The sequence below is a fragment of the Takifugu flavidus genome, chromosome 6 (genome assembly GCF_003711565.1).
Source record: "Takifugu flavidus isolate HTHZ2018 chromosome 6, ASM371156v2, whole genome shotgun sequence".
NCBI classification, from domain to species: domain Eukaryota; kingdom Metazoa; phylum Chordata; class Actinopteri; order Tetraodontiformes; family Tetraodontidae; genus Takifugu; species Takifugu flavidus.
Genome location: NC_079525.1, coordinates 8407467 through 8426734, shown reverse-complemented (window position 1 = coordinate 8426734; position 19268 = coordinate 8407467). Strand labels below are relative to the sequence as shown.

The following is a 19268-nucleotide window of genomic DNA, read 5'->3' as shown; positions in this document are numbered from 1 at the left end:
TCTATACTTTGTATAGGTTGCTACTACAATTCAATTTCCCCACGGGGATGAAAAAAGTACATCTTAATCTTAATCTTAAAACAACTGGGAAGAAACAAGGGTGCGGCTGTAGCTAGTCATTGTGCAAGCTAAGCTAATGCGTGTAGTTAGAACAGGAGCCGCTAACCTTTAGCGTCATCTTGGTGATACTATATGATACTATAGGCTGAGGCTGCTGAGGTACAGAGACCTGATCACCATATCTGTCTGTAGGTATCACTCCCCTCACTGACTGCTCAGTTTTCTTAACCAGATGATGTATAACTAAAGTTGAATATAAAATTTGAATGTTGTAAAATATTTTTGTCTCTTTGAATATCCGTGAAAGTTTTTTTCCCTTGACCTCTTTAACCCTTTCAGGGTCCTGGGGGTACGGCAGCCTATCCCAGCTGCATACAGTTGAGGGGAGGGTAGACGTGCTCATCGCAGGGCCCTGTGTGAGCATTTGGGGGTCGGTATCTTGCTCAAGGGTAGCAGTGCTCTGAAGGTGTCCACCTGCTACCAGGACACCTTCTAAATTTTGCCGACATTTGGGCTTGAACAGAAACCCCTCCGCTCCTCCTGTAGCCCCCTACCGTCTGAGTTGTTTGGGGTTTTTGAATATATGTGTAAGTTCAGTTGGTTAGATCTCTTTAGCGAACTCTGTCTCCGTGTTTGCTCACTTTTTTTTCTTCCTGACTGTCGTCTTCGATTGGCCACGCCCCTGGATGTGGTTTTGGGGCGGAGGTCTGTTCTGGAGTTTTAACGGAGAAAAAGTCGGCTGTTGTGAATTTTCCAAACTTGTCCGGATACTTTTTACTTCATCATCATGTCAGGTGTGGCGTCCACTCTGGCCAAGAAGCGGGCCCTGGCAGCAGGCTTCGGTACCAACGCCAACGCGGTTCCGTACCTGAATCAGAACTTCGCGGCTCTGCGTGCCGAGTGTCTGTCTGCGAGGAAACTGTTCTGCGACCCGGCCTTCCCCGCCGCCCCAGAGGCCCTGGGCTTCAAGGAGCTGGGCCGGAGTTCATACAAAGTCCGTGGAGTTACCTGGAAGAGACCCGCGGTAAGAGTAACCGGGTTTGGGTCCGGCTCTGGGTCTGGGCCGGGGCCCGTGGGGTGTGGTGGTGTTTTTTGGGGGTGGGGCGGTTGGTACAGTACCCGCAGTGGTGCTCAAAAACAGCTTAAATCTAGATGAAGTACTCTGTGTAAGCTGTGATCGAAGTACTCTTGGAGGGTTAGAGTAATTAAGGGTTAGGGTTAGTAAGGGTTAGGTTAGGGTTAATTACCCTCCCAACGAAGTACAAATACCACACTGATGCAGCACTACAGTAGCTTTTAACAGAGTATCTACAATACTGCATTTGAGTACTGCACTCGTTTATGATGGATCATCTCTGTCCGTGCGCACTCGCACGGTTCAGCTCAGCTGTGATACTGTTTACATGTATGTCAAATACATGAAGTACTGGGCCAGCGCTGTCAGAGATCCTACATACTCAACAGATGAGTCATTACAAAGTCTAAACAGGATGTTCCTGCTTTTTCTGACACACGCATTTTAGTGTTTAGTTTTTTCAGGGTTTTATTTTTTTAAATTTAGATCTTTCTGATTTTTCTTTTCTTTTAACACTGAGTTCATTCATCCATCAGGAGCTGGTCTCTAACCCCGAGTTCATCATGGGCGGAGCCACCAGGACCGACATCTGTCAGGGGGCTCTGGGTAAGTTTTGTACTTTAGGCTATCCTGAATGCAGCGTGACAACACAGGTAACGCTCTTCTGTCCAATGGGATGGTAGTTTTAACACCTGTGACTCATCATGTTCAAACGTTTGTCTGTCCGTCCATCCATCCATCCATCTTCTGCTAAAGTTGCACTATGTGATCTTGTTTGAAACAAATACAGAGCAAGTTACGAACAGAGCAACGAGTCATTGGTTAGAACATGGTTTGTTATGTTTTGGTGGACAGTCTGTCCCCAGCGTGTGTGATTTTGACAATAACAACCGCATGTTGACTCCAATCGCTCTGAAACCATGCAAGGCCCAAAGTGCACCTTTAGTTGTTCCCGATGTTGATCCCTGGGCGATTCTGACCACAGAACCTGAACAAACTAGGGATGGGCCAATCTGATCCAGTATCGGGTTCCGATACGATGTAATTCACTGATTGGAACTTTCAAATCCTGTGACGGGTGCAGTTTGGACCCAAATGCAGCACTCTGGAAAGCTGGACCGTAGTAATGACTTTTATTAACACACGGGCAAACAGGAACTCAGGCAGACAAGGAAACACAGGAAATAGTCCGTTCTTCAGGCTCTGGGCCCGCACAAAGTCTATGGGTTGCAGGCTCGGGGAGTGGGACGAGCAGCAGCGAAGTCGGGGCCGGGCGGAGAAGTCTAAACCAGGTGAGCAGACAGGAACCAGAGACGCTGAGGCAGAAGTCGTAGTCAGAGGCAGAAAGCAGGTAGGTTGTCCGGGGAACAGGCAAGGCAGGCAGAACGAAGACAGGCAGGGTCGGTAACGGGTAATCCGGCAGGGAAACAACGCTGGAAAGTCTCGCATGAAAGCAGAAGAACAATCTGGCACTGAGTGAGTGTGAGGCTGGAGAATATATACACTGGTAGGTGAGCTGATTGATGAGTGAGGGCAGGTGTGGTGATCAGTGACTGAGAGCAGGTGTGGTGATCAGTGACTGAGAGCAGGTGTGGTGATCAGAGGGTGTGGTGTGAGCAGGGCAGTGGAAAAGTACTGGGACAGGAGGGAACTGGGGAAAAGGGGCTGTGACAAATCCAATCTGTAAAAATTTGCAATCCATGCGTTATGTCTGTCCTTTAATGTTGTTTGCTGAAATGACTCTGCAAGTGATTCCTGGCTGGTCTGCAGCTGGCTGCAAACTACAGAATGGATTTCCTGAATGGATGTGTGTCTTAAGACATTAGAGAATGGAGATACTGTTCCACAATTTGCAGCCAGCAGGCTCAGGCTAGCAAACTTTTACACACAATATGTCTGCTGTGTCTACACTGTAAATGTCGCAAAGCAAGATCCAGCAGCTCCTTCGTGAGGTACAATACCATTAACGTAATCAAACTTCTGAAAAAGCACCACATGAGAGAGAGCATGAGAAATATTCAACCAAGGGGCAGAACGATGAAAACAACTGTTAGCAATCATTTCTGAATTGGTTTTCAGGATGGGATTTTTCCTGTTAACATGATTTCCTGTTTTTCTGACCTGCTACTCTTGGTATCAGATCCAAAGTGGAAAAAATATGGATCCATGTGTCTCTTGAACCAACCACAATTTTCTGAGTTCATACAGAACCAAAACCATTGCCATGAAGCTTGACTGTTCAGCTGAGACGTCCAGTCAATATTCAGGTTCAAAGAGGTTTCATCATTTAGTCCTCAGAGACATCTCAGTGAAGTCGGCGCCACATAGAGTCCAGCACTTATGCTAAACAAATATTCTGCTGGCACCATCACGCTCGTCTGTGATTGGCTGAGGCGGGCTCTATTGTTTTTAACAACCACCAAGGAAACACACACCCAGCACACGCGCACACACACACTAACATGGACACCCACAGTTTGTTGTCATGACTCATAAATGTCTCATGCCTTTTTTAGCCCAAAGCAACTCTGCTTGTGAAACAGATTAAGACAAACACAAACTCGCTCACACAGAAGTCTTCAGCTGCTGATAGTAGGAATCAGTCTCGGAGTGAAACACCTCAAAGATCTCATGGATAGCTATGGACATGGATAGCATGGATAGCTCATGACGCCAGTATTATTATAATTTTTAGTAGCATGTTAGCATAAGCAGCTACAGATCCAGTTCTATGTTCTACTGAGTTTAACATTTACCTGATGCCAAAGGTGGTTAAAATGATAATGACAAACACTAGGAGCATTTCTAGACACCTTGGAGGGCCCAATAGAAGCACTCCTACCAGGATGAGGATTCAATCCAGAAATCCTTTTGAAATACAAATGTGCAAAAATTGTATAACATACTAAGTTCACTTATTTCTATCTTAGTCTGCCTATTCTGCAGAGAAAGTGAAGTGCTCCCCGTGGCTCAAACTGGAATCCTAACCGTTTGGCTAATGTGCTGCTGTGTGGATGAGAACCTGTCCAGCAAACATATCTCCTCCTTTGGTTGATTCCAAAAGATGTGATCTGAGTTTCTGCTTTGGTCATCTGCTTCTTTCCATGTCTAACCCTACTTAGAACACCTATAACACATTATTGTGTATAAAATCCAATAATTGTATGAAAGTGCATACATTTGAAATGATAGCTGAAAGCTATTAAGGGGCCCTGTGTGTGTGTTGGGGGGTTTCCTGATGCATGGACCTTACAGTGGCTACAGCAGTTCAGTTAATTTCTCATTGATGTATAGTGACAGTGTCAGCTGTCCCTTGGGCCCCCTTCTACCTCGGGGGCCCTAGGCAACTGTTGTGCTGACTAGACTTTGTTTGGCACTGTTTTTCTTTTCGCTGCCTTTGATCTGGTTGTAACGTTGCAGTGTGATTGACTGAAATGTTCAGGTGACTGCTGGTTGCTGGCCGCCATCGCCTCACTGACTCTCAATGAGTATGTGATGGCCAGAGTGGTTCCCAGTGACCAGGGCTTCGGTGATGACTACGCAGGCATCTTCCACTTCCAGGTAACAAAGAACTGTTCTGTCCTGACAGTCCTTTTCAAGTAGAAGAAGAGAACATCTGCCCACATGTTGTAATTTGTTCTCCATGATGATGACTGAATGTTCTTTACCATCTTAATCAACAGTTTTGCTCACACATGTTAGTGGCTATGCAAGTGAGGAGCTGTGATGTTTAGATCCAGGGGCAGATGGAGTCACAGATGTAAAGCCAATTAAAATATTCTTTAATGTGGAGCGTGTGTGTTTTGTCTTGCTGTCTGTAGTTCTGGCAGTTTGGCGAGTGGGTGGACGTGGTGATCGACGACCGTCTGCCAGTCAAAGACAATGAGCTGATGTTTGTCCACTCTGCAGAAGGACGAGAATTCTGGAGTGCTCTTCTGGAGAAGGCCTATGCCAAGTAAGAGCAGTCAGTCGGTGGATGTGTGTTGTCTTCAGTCACACCTGTTGAAGCACGTGAAGCATCTGCAGCCTGTTTCAACATGTCCAATGCAGAACAGTCACACGTGTCCATGTCCGGATGCATTTGTGGGCCTTCAGCCTGTGTCTTCTGCTCTCAGAGTCAATGGCTGCTACGAAGCTCTGTCTGGTGGCTCCACCACCGAAGGTTTCGAAGACTTCACCGGAGGCATCGCTGAGAACTACGACCTGCGCCAGCCTCCCTCCAACCTGTTCCAGATCGTGAAGAAGGCCCTAGAGGCTGGAGCTCTACTGGGCTGCTCTATCGACGTGAGGCTTTTAAAGTGGTGAAACAGGATTTCTGACAAACTGGTCCCTCTGGCACACCTGTAATGTGTGTTACTTTAAAAATGTGAAGCTTTTCACCACTTCACAAGATGAATGAAGGGGTGAATATGAAAAGTCAGACTCATGAGACACTTAAGCTGCTTAAAGTTCATGCTAACATTGAGCTAAAATGGTTTTAAAGTGATGGTGATTACTGGTTTGTCCTGATCCCAGTGAGACATTTGATCACTGCGGTGGAGCTATGAACTCAGCATCACAACCATACCTGGAAAACCCCTGTGTTCTCCCAGAGGAGTTATTTTGGAAATACTGTGCTACATGTCAAAGAAAAACAATGTTTCATTCAAAAAAGTGTTCTCTGTAGTCTGAGTTCTTGATTTATAGCAAGTTTTACATCTCCGGAAATCTGTTGCTTTGGTGCAGATCACCAGTGCGGCGGACTCTGAGGCGGTCACCCGTCAGAAACTGGTGAAAGGCCATGCCTACTCCCTGACAGGAGCTGTGGAGGTGACGTCACTTCTTTGGTCATAACACAGAATGCCGATGGAACGATGTGCAAATCCAATCTTGTACTTCCAGGTGAACTACCGGGGCCGTCAGGAGAAGCTAGTGCGGATGAGGAACCCGTGGGGTCAGGTGGAGTGGACCGGTGCATGGAGCGACGGGTACGTCAGTCTCAACAAGCTTAAGTGTCCTCACAGTCATCTTCTAATAAAGCGCAACCTCCTCCATACATCATTTGATGTCATGTGACTGTAAGTGTGTCTTCTTTATCACAGGTCGTCTGAGTGGAACTACATGCAGGGGGACTGTCCACATGCTAATGCCGAGGACGGAGAGTTCTGGTAATGCAGCCTTCCTACGGTTCTGCTGGGTTCTGTTTGTATCTTTAGAGTGAGAGATCCTCTTGTTCCGCCTCTACAGGATGTCCTTCAGCGACTTCTTACGCCATTATTCTCGTATAGAAGTGTGCACTCTGACCCCCGACACCATTTTAGATGACTCTGTCAAACATTGGAGCGTCAGTAAATTTGATGGCACCTGGAGAAAAGGTTCCACTGCCGGAGGCTGCAGGAACCACCCCTGTAAGTTCTGTCACTACCCATGAAGACACCTGCTGCTTTCCCTGTCAGTTGACTCTGACGTTTGATCGACAGACACCTTCTGGATGAATCCTCAGTTTGTGATAAACCTGCAGGAGGAGGATGATGACCCAGATGATGGAGAAGAAGGATGCAGCTTTGTGGTTGGCTTGATTCAGAAGAACCGCAGGAAGCTTAGAAAACAAGGCGAGGACATGCACACCATCGGATTCGCCATTTATGAGGTGTTTGGAGAGGAGATGCAGAAGAACCAGTTGATTCTCTAGTTGATGCTCTAGCTAACCTTCTCCTGTCCTCCTTCTTTTTAGGTTCCAGAACAGGTAAAGGGAGGCACTCAGCAGGGTCAAAGGGTGGCACTCAGCAGGGTCAACCTGTTTACGATAACAATAAACAAATCCTGATCGTCTCCTTTTGTTTTGTAATGTAGACAAAGTGTGACCAGTTAAATTTCCACTGTCTTTGCTGGTGACCAGGATCTTTGATCTGTGAACAGACCAAGTGCGGGTTGTTTAGTGAATGTGTGAAATACACAGTCTGTGTTGTGACCTTCCTCCAGTTCAAAGGTCAGCGTGAAGTACACCTGGACAAGAATTTCTTCCTGAGCCACGCTCAGACAGCCAGGTCCGAAACCTTCATCAATCTGCGGGAGGTGTGCTCTCGCTTCAAGCTCCCCCCTGGAGAGTACCTTATCGTCCCTTCCACCTTTGAGCCGCACCAGAATGGAGACTTCTGCATCCGAGTGTTCTCCGAGAAGCAGACAGACACCCAGTAAGACTCTGATGTTAGGGATACTGGTGGGTCTCTGAGTCTCAGCAGTGCTCCTGTTTTCCTGTTTCTCCTGAGGCAGTTCGTGTTTACTTGGTTTTCAATGGAGCTTTTGAGACCTGTGCAGTGTGTGTATCTGTGAGTGAAATGGTGACCTGTTTAGGGAAGAGCAACAGTATTGGGACACGGCTGAGTATTTCTAACCTTGCGATTTCCCATCAGGCCTTGTGACGACCCCATCAACGCTGATTTGGATGATGTGAGTGAGTTCTTGGAGGTCTGTGGGGCACTAAAGTAAAGGAGCCACAGCTAATGTGTCTGTTGTCATGGTAACTGTTCAGGAGACAGTATCAGATGAGGATGTGGATGCAGGATTCAGAGGTCTCTTCACAAAACTGGCAGGAAACGTACGTCTGTAATTGTGTTTTGTGGTCTACAGGTGATGACACAATGGAGGTCAGGTTTAAGTGTGTGCTTTTTTTTTTCAGGACATGGAGATCTCTGCAGTGGAGCTCCAAACCATCATGAACAAGATTGTTGGCAAACGTAGGTGTCGTTTCCATACAGGTGCTCAGGTTTTTCCTCTGTTCACATTTACACTTCCTGTGTCCTCCCCACAGGAAGTGACATCAAAACCAATGGCTTCAGCATGGAGACCTGCAGGGTCATGGTCAACCTGATGGATGTATCCTTCACCATCAAGTTGTTTAAACTTTGTCCCACCAGAGAGAAGAAAATTCTCTTGCTGAAGTTAAACTTCAGAGTTTGCACTGAAGTCCTGGACATCCTGACAGTGTCATTTAGGAACTATTCATTGTTTCATGGCGAATCGTCACAGATTGGACTGAACTGATGTTCATGGCAACATTCTGGCCGCTCACCTGCTGGTTCCTGGCATAGTTTTCCCCTACAACCCTGAGTAGGAATAACGGGAGGCCAGCAAAAGATGGAGGGTTTGGGGGGATTGGAAGGCATTGACATGGGTTTGTTTCACATTTCTTTAACTTAGCAGCAGGACAGTGGAAATGGAAAGCTGGGCCTGGGAGAGTTTGCCACCCTGTGGAAGAAAATCCAGAGATACCTAGTGAGACCTAACTGTCTGTCAGTGTGTCTGTCTGTCATTACCTGTACATGACATTTTCAAAAACCAATTATTGCCTCAATCCGACTGTAACTGGACAACTTATTGTGTGTAAACTGATATCACAGCTTTGTATCTGACTAAGACCCCAGATAATGAGCTAGTAGAATGATGGTCCAAAACCTCCACACTGGTGTCTGACCCTGGAACAAAAACTTTTAAGAAAGCTGGCATTAGCATACGACATTCTTGTCTCTCAAACTCACCAGGACCAGGAGGGCATGTCAACGTCTTCTCATGTACAATCAGTGAGGTAAACTTTAAATAAAGATTAACAAAGCTGTGCGATTATTCATCCTGTTGTTGGAAGGGCTGCTCCACTGTCTGACTCCACTTGTTTATCTGATGTAATAGGTCAACTAGAAAGAGGATATATTAGTCTGCTGTAAGACTCCTAGTGCCCCCCTAGTGTTGGGGAGGACGACATGTTCCCCTCAGTTATCCAACTTTATCCGTTGCCTGTAAACTGGGACAAGGAACCAATTCAGAGCAGACACCAAAGTCCAATTATGAGCATAGCTGGATTAAACTGAGCATGGAAACATACTGAGTAAGACTGACTGAATTGTTTGCCTTTGTGTCTGCAGTCCATCTACAAGAAGAACGACATTGATAATTCAGGGACGATGAGCACACCAGAAATGAGGGTTGCCTTCAAAGATGCAGGTTGGTAAAAGCATTGTGATGGTTGTCTGTGATGGTCCTGTTGTTGTGACAGTCCTGTTATTGTGACAGTTGTCCTTCATCCAGATCAGATTATGTTCAATCAAAATTATTTTTTAAAATCTGTAATTTCAGCATGTTTTAAGAAGACAATGGTGGATGACATCACCACCCCAGAAAAAAAAAAGCTCTTGCGCAGTGTATTGACAGTGATCTCTGATAAGCTCGCTTCTGTGGCTAGCTGAAATACTCCTTCTTCTGGGTTTATATTAATGGTTGATTTCTGTGTCCTCCTGCTTTCTGGATTGCGTCACTATGCTGATGGTATGTTACTATCTGAGGTTTATTAGAATCGTTAGCATCAGATCCTGCAATGTCATCATCACAGTTCTTGACAGTGGAGTGTTAACTGTTAGCATCAACACAATAATGCAAATGCCAATGGTTCTTGTCCAAGGTTTCACCCTCAACAATACCATCTATCAGCTGCTGGTGGCCAGATACTCTGATCCCAACATGACCATTGACTTTGACAACTTTGTGGGATGTCTGATGAGGCTGGAGATGATGTTCAGTGAGTCAAAAACAGCTCCTAGCTAACAAGCTAATGCTTCCATTACTTTATAGACAATTGTAGAGCTTCAGCAAAAATCAAGATTCCTCTTTGAATCAGTTGGAACTTGAAAGCAGCACCTTTCAGGAGAGCTTTGATCTTCAAATCAATTTCCATTTTCAGGAATTTTCAAGAAGTTGGATGTTCAGAACAGCGGCTTGATAGAGCTGAACTTCCAACAGGTAAGACCAGAGGGAACATTCTGGGTCTTCTCAAGGACTTGGTGACAACTTGTCTTTGTAGATTCTCAATCATCCAGGTCATTGTATCCAAGGTAGTTTTCTATGTCAACTGGACTGGGTTTCTTCTCTTGAAGACGTTTCGCCTTCTATCCAGAAGGCTTCTTCAGTTCTGAAGAACTGAACTGAAGAAGCCTTCTGGATAGGCGAAACGTCTTTAAGAGAAGAAACCCAGTCCAGTTGACATAGAAAACTACCTTGGTTTGTGACAACTTCTCTCTTCTTCCTGCAGTGGGTGAACTTCTCCATGGTTTAAACCCCATTTGGACTTCCTGCAGGATCCCATGTCACTGACTTCCTTTCTAAAATCATCACTAATCAATAAATGTATCCAACACTCCGAAAAGTGGTGTCAGAGTGTTTCTTGTGATGTGCTGCAGGGGGTGTCAGCAGAGTACAGACCACATGTTCCACATTTTTCCACAGCTCAGGAGCAGAACTAGTGCTGGATTGGCCTGGCAGTCATGAGCGTTACTGGTTTCGCTGGGATTAACGGGATTTTAACTAGTGCCAGAAATAGTGTCCTGGGAGCCAATCAGAGAGCTCAGTGGTGACATCATCCTATCATTGAGCCGAGATCATCTTCAGCAGTAAAAAGCAAATAGTTTTAAGAAGCCTTGAAGAAGATCATTTTGGTTTATTGATCAGTTACAAAAGGTCCGATTGAATAATAGCTGGTTTGGATCGCGTAATTGATTGCATTTTTTCCATGTTGACGGTGATTTCTGCCACCGGGAAACTGGACCTGGACTAGTTGTTGGTACTACAGAGAGTGCTGAGTCAGCTGTACTGCTGCCATTATCAATGCTGTTGAGTGTTATTATTTGATGACGCCCTTACCCTATTGGTTACGGTACTGTATTTTGTGGTGTCATACAATGTTTATGAACTTTATGTCACCTGTAGGATGTGACGTTGCGCAGCGAAAGCTCCTTGTATGTTCCGGTTAAGAGCGCGAGAAGCCGAGTAGTTCCTGTTCCTATAATAAAGAATATACCACCAGGCTAAAGTCACTGAAGGGATTCGCTTACCTGCGTGAGGTCAGCGTTTGATTCCGCCTCCCTCCAGGCGAGTACCTGATAGTTCCGTTGACCTTTGAGCCTTCAAAGGAAGCCGACTTCCTCCTTAGGGTGTTTACAGAGAAGCAGGCTGAGACTGGGTGAGTATTTCAGTCACAAATGTGAGGTTCATCCTCTGAGGAGGCCCATCAGCCTCTAAGGATGTGACTCTAACGGAGTGAGATGGACGAAGAGGTGGAGGCCATCTTTGACCAGGAGGTAAACATGTCAGCCTTTCCTTCTTGTTTGAGTTAATTATTCAATAAAGACGCAGCATTTCAGATAGCATGGCAGGGTATGCATGGATGTTCTTCACTTTTACAGGTCCAGGAACTCTTTTCTTCAGCTGGAGAACTTGAGGTCGACTGGACTGTTTCACCTCTTGTCCAAGAGGCTCGTTCACTTCTGAAGGAACTCCAGTTAATGCTGAAGAGAAGAAATCAATGACAGGATGAACTCGGAAAGTGTGTTTTGGGAGCTCACTGCTGCCATAGTTTAGGTTTATGTTGCTGTCGTGATCACAGGAGATCTTTGGTCAGAGACATTTGACGACTCCATCAGGTCCACGTTTGCTCAGCTGTCTAGAGACGTGAGTTTCTCAAGTCATGCATGTTAGTTTTGCACTATTTATACTAAGCTAAATGCTGCTGTTGAATTTCATCATCAGGACATGGATATTTCAGTCCAGTAACTCAGGACCATACTGAACTGAGTCGTAGCAAAACGTGAGTCCACACACTACCATCTGCTGGAGAAGCTAATGCTCGGGTTCAGTGAAGCCACCCAATGAGTGCAGTGAATGTAGCCCCTCCCACAGGATTCTTTTACTATAGGAGAAGAGATAAGGGTGGGTTCTTTGTATTTGGGCTCCATCATGGATGTATCCTCACCCACTGCTGGCTCTGTCTGTGGGCTGCACCCAAAGCATGCTGGGTATTCATATGGCATCTGTTTGTTTCTCTACAATTTGCTCTTCTTCAGTGGTTGAACATGTGTTGACCTCAGCTGCATCACAGAAAGACGGTAGCGCTTGTTTGGGCCTGCTGGAGTTACCTGCAGGAAGTGGCTGGTGTCTGGATCCAGCACCAGCACCCAAACTAGGCCCTTCCTAAAACATCCATGTGTTTTTGGCTTAATGTGAATGAATATGGACCTTCAATCTTTGGGGTTAGTGTCCCTAACAGATACAGCAGCTGAGACTCATTGGTAACCATGGGTGACCAGCCAACTCTGCTAATGAATTAATGTCCAGAAGTGTGAAAATAGTTAAACTCATCCTTCCTGTCCTTCTCTTAAATCAGTGGCCTTTTGTGATCATGTGTGGCTGAAGACTCTAACCACCCCAAAAGGATGATGACAGGAAGCCAAATAATCATTATCCATCATATACAAATACAAAATAAATAACGATTTATCACAAAACTCTGCAAATACTGTCATTCAATGGTTGAAGGTTTGAGTCCATGTTTTCCTGATATCCATGCAGGTTTTCTCTAGTTTCCTCCTACTCTTCTAAAGTATGAACATCAGATGTTTTATAACTTTTATTGCTTTAATGAAGCACTCACAATAAACGTTAAACATTTCAGCTCTGATGGTCAGACAGAAAACAACCTTTTTCTGCGGTAGAATCCACATTTACAAGACGATTGTCTTTACTTTATAACATCATTACGTTTTCACACCGGTCTTGGGTCTCTCCTCGCGCAAACGTGGTTCTAGTTCACCGGCCATCTCTTCCGTCCAGTGGGCTGAGCAGGATGGCCTGGGCCTCCAGCAGGGTGGTGTCCGTGTCGGCACCCAGAAAGCGGGCGGTGAGCTCCAGATCCTGCAGCCGCAGACGGACTTTACTGCCTCGCTGCAACTTCTCCCAATTCGGTGACCGCTGACACACACAGTGAAACTTCCCACCAAAGTCGATGTAAAGGTCATCCCCGACCACTCGGAAGATCCGCCCGACGACCACTTTATCCTTAGTCGGACCCATCTGGATCAGCGGGGATCGGCGGAGCAGCGAGGCGAAATTCTCCCTTGAGGATGAGCCACTGCCGCCCGCAGCGCTCTCCGTCTCCCTCCGCATCTCCGACTGCACTTCGAATGCGACTGCGAAGCCGGTTCGGGGTTTGTTAAAGGCGGACTGGTCAGTGTCAGAGGGTCCGTTGGACACCGAACAGAAGCGCATTGAGGAGGCCCTGGTGACGTTTAGGCGAAATCCATTCCTCGGACTGGGGACAAGTTTACACAAGGCCGCCATCTTGACCCCACAAAGAAGAGCGAGGAGCGTTTCCGCGGACAACTTCCGGTAGTGAGGACACGCCCACAGCACTATCTGGCGGTTCCAATACTCAACGCGGTTGGACACCCTTTTTCATTTCATTTTTAAATCATGCAGTGCATAAAATATTAAGGTGGAAAATTGGAAGCAAATTTGACAGGAAGGTAGATAGATAGACAGTGTGTATAGACAGACAGTATGTATAGACAGATATACTGGTGTGAGAGACAGTCCAGACATTGACAGTGCTCTGCAAGCAGTTTCTGATATATAGGGTGATTGAAGAGGAACAGTAGAATGTCCGGAGGATAGTCCTGCCTGCTCCAAAGGAATTAAGTTTCCGTAGGAGTTACTGTCTCTGATGGCATTTCCTGAGGACCTGAGCACCACTAAACAAGTGCATGCATTGAACTCATAAAACCTGGATGTGATTCAAGCCCAGGCACTGAGAGATCGCAGTGGGGCTTTGAAGACAACACCAGTACCTTCTTTATAGGTGGAGATGAGAGGATGTCTCTGGGGTTGGGAAGGAAGCAGCTGATGGTGAATTACTGGGCAAACTTGCAGGGATACAGTACTTCTCCCACAAAAGATGTTCTGCAGGAATGCTGGGAGTAGAAAGAGCCAGAGGGAAATATTTGGGTGTGTAGGGAATGATGTGAACTGGGAGGGAGGAGACAGGAGGGATGTGAATAAGGATAGCTGCAGAAGCAAAAGGTATTGGGCTTAATAGAATTCATTAGAATACTGTATATGAAGTTCTTCAGGAGAGGAGGAGAGAGAGAGAAAATTTGAGAATTTGAAAGAACTTTATTCACCGCTCTTACAAGGAACATCCATATAATTTAGATCTTTAAAAATAAGAATAAATCAGAATAAATAGATACATATAAATAAATAATCTATCTAATCTACATGAGCGCATCTCCAAGCTGCAAAGAGTAACCTGCTAAAAAACAAAGGACATAATTAAAACACCAGACCTGCTCAAAAGAGTCCAGATCTCCGGCTGCCTTGTGAAAGTTAAAATCAATGAGAAGTCTGGACTTGATCATATTACTACACATGATGACAGGTTCAACAATAAAACCCTCTACCTTCTTCCTATGGCTTTAATACATCGCCATCTTGGCCTGCCCTAAAACAAAGTTTAAAAGCTGACACTTGTGCTTCTGATGACGTGTGTATCTAAAACTAAGAAGAAAAGACTGCTTGTTAAAACATTCCCCACACCTTGAAAAAATTTGTAGAAATAAAACAATGGTGAAAGTCACTGACATTCATAAAAAACAGTGAAAGATTGTCTCTCTGTGGTCACAGAAAGGGCACCATTTTGGTAATGGTTGACACAAATGAGTTTACTGGGAGGATGCTATGGAGGACTCACCAGTGGAGGTCAGCATGTCTCTTAGTAGGCCATCCAACCCCGGCGCTCTGCCATTTTGTAACCTTAAGACGGCAGCTTGGAGCTCTTGCAGGGTTGTCCCTGCTGCCAACCCTGTGTTGTGTCCTCGCTGACCTGAGAGAGACCCCTGAAGAAGTGTTCTTGCACATCTGGATTACTTGATCACTCACTCCTATAGAGGTTTTTATAAGACCCAACAGCGTAATTCCAGATCTCAGACGAGTCTGAGATTTTGGAGCAGCCACCACATAAGGAGTGAATGATTGTAAGTTCTTCTCTAGTCCAAAGAAGAAACAGGAGGGAGCATCCATCTGGGAAGCAATCATAAACCTGAACCTGACCGGAGCGCCCTGGGCTGAGATGCCCAACAGGTTGGTCAAAGCCGACTTTTTTGACTTGAGGGCATTAAGTAGCCCCATGTTTTCTGTAAAAACAGCTGAAATGCCAATAGGCACTCTTTACACAAATGTTCTTAATAAAAAACAGGACAAGACACAAGACAATGATCACTAAAACCCACAGGATTGATAAAACACCTCTTGAAAATATTTAAATGTGGTCCAGTGTGGCTAAGGATAAACTCATTCCCCTTCTGTGACTGTAACTGTACTGCCTTCCCTTCATGTTAAAAGTCCTCCACACATTGGCCAACTCCCAACTCTCTATCAGCCGTCCAAGCATGTGGGCTGAAGCTGGATGTGGCTCAGGATGGTTCCTGTCTTGGCGAGTATTTTCCATGCAGTTAATTATCCCCCCCTCCCTAAAAATATAAAACCATCTTCAACAGCATTTACCACAGTCACTTAACTTGTTTAAAAATGCTATTCTCTCCAGCGGGTTAGTGGGAGCATAAACATTTAAAAGTACAAGTTTCACATTTTCTAAAACAGCTTTAACTTTGCTTTGAATGATTTCATCAACAGTAAAAGAGACAGGTAGAAACCTCCTAGCAAATAAAGCCCCCCCCACACTTAGACTGGACTGATGGCTTAAAATGGCCTCCCCATTAAAAGCTCTCCTCCATTCACTTTTTATGTTGGGACAGCTGTGGGTTTCTTGAACTAGAATACTGTCAATATGCTTAATGTCTATTCATTTAAAAAGAGTGTCACTCCTAGCTCCATTAAGGTTTAGGGTGCTGATATTAAAATCACACATTGAATAAGGGCAGTGAACTGATTCCTGAAAGGGTAAAAAAACAACAACCTAGAAACCATCATCGTCATTGATGAACTGGTTCTCAACCCTTAAAACCTTTTTTCTTAAACTATCGATCTTGTTGGATCACAATATTGTTGAGTGTGTCACTGCTGATTGTTTATCATATTTTTTTTGTGTGTTTCTGTGCTCTGTGCCTCTCCTCTCCTCTCCTCTCCCTTCCTCTCCTCTTTCCCCTCCTCCTCCTTCTCCTTCTCCTTCCCCTCTCCTCTACCTCCCCTTCACTCTTCTTCTCCTCTCCTCTACCCCTCCCCTCTCCTCTCCTCTCCTCTCCTCTCCTCTCCTCTCCTCTCCCTTCCTCTCCTCTTTCCCCTCCTCCTCCTTCTCCTTCTCCTTCCCCTCTCCTCTACCTCCCCTTCACTCTTCTTCTCCTCTCCTCTCCTACCTACCCTATCTTCTACCTGTCCTCCCCCTTCTCCTCTCTCTTTACCCAGCCGGCCATCAGCAGGAGGGTCCCCCTACATGAGCCTGGTCCTGCTCAAGGTTTCTTCCTGTTAAAGGGGAGTTTTTCCTTGCCACTGTTGCTTGTCTGGGGTCAGGCCCTGGGATTCTGGAAAGCGCCTTGAAACAATTTTGATTGTATAAGACGCTATATAAATAAAGATTGATTTGATTTGATTTTGCTGATCCACGTGTTCTCTGAATGAAGACTTTAAGGAGAAAAATGCCAATTTCAAAATGTATTTAGCAAATAGAATTAATTCAAGATACAAATATTACAGAGCTCTGGGCCAGTTCAAAACCCTACAATAACAAAGTCAATTGTCAATGCATGAAGTCTGACAACCTAAGTATCCCTTGACCCAGTCGTTTATAGAAACAAATGGGCAAATCATTGATGCTAATCCAGTCCGATGTTGTCCTCTGATTGGATTACCTCATCTTCTCCTTCCAATTCCATTGGATGCTGGCACAGTCCTTGTTCTCCATTGTTTTTAACTGTTTCCCAGATAGCCAGGTCAAAGTTCATATTCTGCAGACGAACTTATCAACACCACTAAACTATGCTGCCCAGTTTTACGATGGGTTGTTTAACACTTTCAGCCTGACCGTTTCCACTGATTACAGTTATCTAAACAACATGTCATGTCAAGGAAGAGTCAACTGACTGCTTATCTTTATTAAATTTACACTAATGATTATATTATCCCTAACATCTAAACTATTTCTAACTTAAAACAGAAACGTATACAGGAAACAGACATTTCTTTTCAGCCTCAGCTAGGCCAATACTACCAATTCATTGTCACCTCCCTTAAATCTCTCCATCACTTACACCCTAAGGGAAGGGTTTCCCTTCGAATTTGAGCCATCTGGTAAGGAGGAAGTTGCTTTCCTTCAATTGCAGTTATGATTAAATGATTACATAAAGAACAAATACAAGGAATACAACAGCAACCGCACAAAATAAGGCTGGCTGTAGCAGAAATTAATGAAATCAAAACAGATACAATGATTTTCCATTGACCAAACATTCTGTCCATCCATTTTTACAAATTTGATGCACGTCACTGTACATACACAAATAAATGTCAGTGTTCCTCCAAATTGCAGGGTCCCCACAGCCACCTATGACCTCCATTAGTCAAACTGAAATGTCGTATCACTCTCTTTGATGTAATCAGGAATTAATCACCCCTGTGTAACCTAGGCAGATCTCTCCCACGTTTCCTTGAGATACTTTCAGGAGGACAGCATGTGAGGTCTGCTCTGCAACTTCAAAGGGACAAGTCCACTTGGGCTCTGACCACTTTCGCTTGATGACTCTCAGGAGTACCCACTCAACTGTGTTTGGAATTCCTGGATCCTCACTGACTGTGGTTGCAGAGGTGGCCTGTTGGGAGAAAACTAAGAGAGTCACTTTTAGTTGATCAAAATAAGTTTTTTATTTCAAAAAGGTGCTGGGCTAGCCAATGGATTTTCTGCTCCTGGACTCGAAAAGGGCACACCCCGCTCGAGCTCAAAGGGAGTGAATCCTGTCTGGGAGCTAACAGAGCTTCTTACTGACATCAAGGTTATTGGAAGCGCCTGTGTCCATTTCTGCATTTCTGTGTTCAGATCTGCAGCATCATTACCTTTAAGAGTTCTCCTTGCTATGACCTTTGCACTTTACGACTGCGACCTCTGCTGGCTCCTTAAGTGCCTGTGCCAATCAAATCAATCTTTATTTACGGTATATAACGTCTTATACAATCAAAATTGTTTCAAGGCGCTTTCCAGAATCCCAGGGCCTAACCCCAGACAAGCAACAGTGGCAAGGCAAAACTCCCTTTTAACAGGAAGAAACCTTGAGCAGTACCAGGCTCAGAGCATAGAGCACAGAAACACACACAAAAATACACTATACAGCAGGTCAGTGGGGCCGGAGGTCGTCATGCAGCTCCAAAGGCGGCGATACCTGTAAATGAATAGAGAAAGGGGGGGGGGAAGCAGAAAAACTACACAAGAATCAGCATAACTAGTCTGATTGATGAGGAGGAGGAAAGGAGAGGAGAGGAGAGGAGAGGAAACCATGACCCAGTGGGGTGACAGAGGCCTGTCAGGTGATCATGTTTCCGGACCCCGGCAGCCTTGGCCTATAACAGCATAGCTAAGATGTGATCTAATGATTAGACAACCCCCTAAGTATGATAATTTGTCTGTCTAAGACAGTAACTGGAACTACAGAATTAGTAACAATAAGCTTTTTCAAAGAGGTAGGTTTTAAGTCTGATCTTGAAAGTAGCGATGGAGTCAGCCTCCCGTACCTGGACAGGGAGCTGGTTCCATAGCAGGGGGGCCTGGTAGCTAAATGCTCGGCCCCCCATTCTACTCCTAGAAACTCTGGGAACCACAAGTAGACCAGCATTCTGAGAGCGGAGCGGTCTATTGGGCTGATAAGGTATCACTAGCTCCTCCAGGTAGGATGGAGCTAGGCCTCTGAGGACCTTGTAGGTCAAAAGAAGGGTTTTAAAAATTATTCTAAATTTAACGGGCAGCCAATGAAGCGATGCCATTACAGGAGTTATGTGATCTCTTTTGTCAATACCTGTCAGAACTCTGGCTGCAGCATTTTGGATCAACTGGAGGCTTCTTAAAGAGTTGTTTGGACCCTGATAATAAAGAATTACAATAGTCAAGCCTGGAAGTAACAAAAGCATGAATTAACTTTTCAGCATCATGCCGCGTCAGTAGCTTCCTAATCTTTGTGATGTTCCTCAGGTGAAAAAAGGCACTTCTAGAGACTAATTTAATGTGTGAGTTGAAGGAGAGATTTTGATCAAAAATTACTCCTAGATACCTCACAGAAAGACTAGATGTTAATGAGATACCATCTAGAGTGATCATGTGATCTAATCTATCCCTGAGAGG

At 45.1% G+C, this 19268-nt stretch overlaps 2 protein-coding genes and 1 long non-coding RNA gene across 8 annotated transcripts; 2 read left to right on the top strand and 1 right to left on the bottom strand.

The window, feature by feature from the left end:
* Positions 1-538: 538 nt before the first annotated feature.
* Positions 539-10307, top strand: LOC130527429 (calpain-2 catalytic subunit-like). 6 transcript variants are annotated; one of them, XR_008951042.1, is made up of 22 exons: positions 539-1084; positions 1672-1741; positions 4578-4696; positions 4957-5090; positions 5251-5419; positions 5861-5944; positions 6017-6102; positions 6217-6282; positions 6362-6522; positions 6595-6764; positions 6849-6860; positions 7097-7308; positions 7528-7564; positions 7647-7712; positions 7794-7851; positions 7926-7990; positions 8321-8389; positions 8656-8699; positions 9034-9112; positions 9567-9683; positions 9846-9904; positions 10194-10307. XR_008951042.1 is itself a non-coding variant. In XM_057035948.1 (21 exons), the coding sequence occupies exons 1-21, from the start codon at positions 848-850 to the stop codon at positions 10215-10217; spliced, it is 2094 nt and encodes a 697-aa protein (XP_056891928.1). In that variant the 5' UTR covers positions 539-847; the 3' UTR covers positions 10218-10307. The 6 variants fall into 6 exon arrangements, 4 of the variants coding, with proteins under 4 accessions (XP_056891928.1, XP_056891926.1, XP_056891927.1 ...); XR_008951041.1 differs by having other exon boundaries at positions 8318-8389; XM_057035948.1 differs by lacking the exon at positions 8656-8699.
* Positions 10308-11036: 729 nt separating this feature from the next.
* Positions 11037-12538, top strand: LOC130527565 (uncharacterized). Its single transcript, XR_008951067.1, has 3 exons — positions 11037-11238; positions 11344-11608; positions 11687-12538. It is a non-coding gene; the product is annotated as an uncharacterized LOC130527565 (long non-coding RNA).
* A 12-nt stretch (positions 12539-12550) lies between these two features.
* Positions 12551-13302, bottom strand: mrps28 (mitochondrial ribosomal protein S28). Its single transcript, XM_057036165.1, has one exon. It carries the CDS (start codon positions 13271-13273, stop codon positions 12743-12745), a length of 531 nt encoding a protein of 176 aa, XP_056892145.1. The 5' UTR covers positions 13274-13302; the 3' UTR covers positions 12551-12742.
* Positions 13303-19268: the final 5966 nt, after the last annotated feature.

Bases quoted from the DNA above. Each gene is read 5' to 3' on its own strand.
- LOC130527429 (XM_057035945.1), top strand. From the start codon at position 848: ATGTCAGGTGTGGCGTCCACTCTGGCCAAGAAGCGGGCCCTGGCAGCA. The intron at 1,085-1,671 runs GTAAGAGTAACC...TTCATCCATCAG, and splicing joins TTACCTGGAAGAGACCCGCG to GAGCTGGTCTCTAACCCCGA. The intron at 6,103-6,216 runs GTACGTCAGTCT...TCTTTATCACAG, and splicing joins ACCGGTGCATGGAGCGACGG to GTCGTCTGAGTGGAACTACA.
- mrps28 (XM_057036165.1), bottom strand. From the start codon at position 13,273: ATGGCGGCCTTGTGTAAACTTGTCCCCAGTCCGAGGAATGGATTTCGC.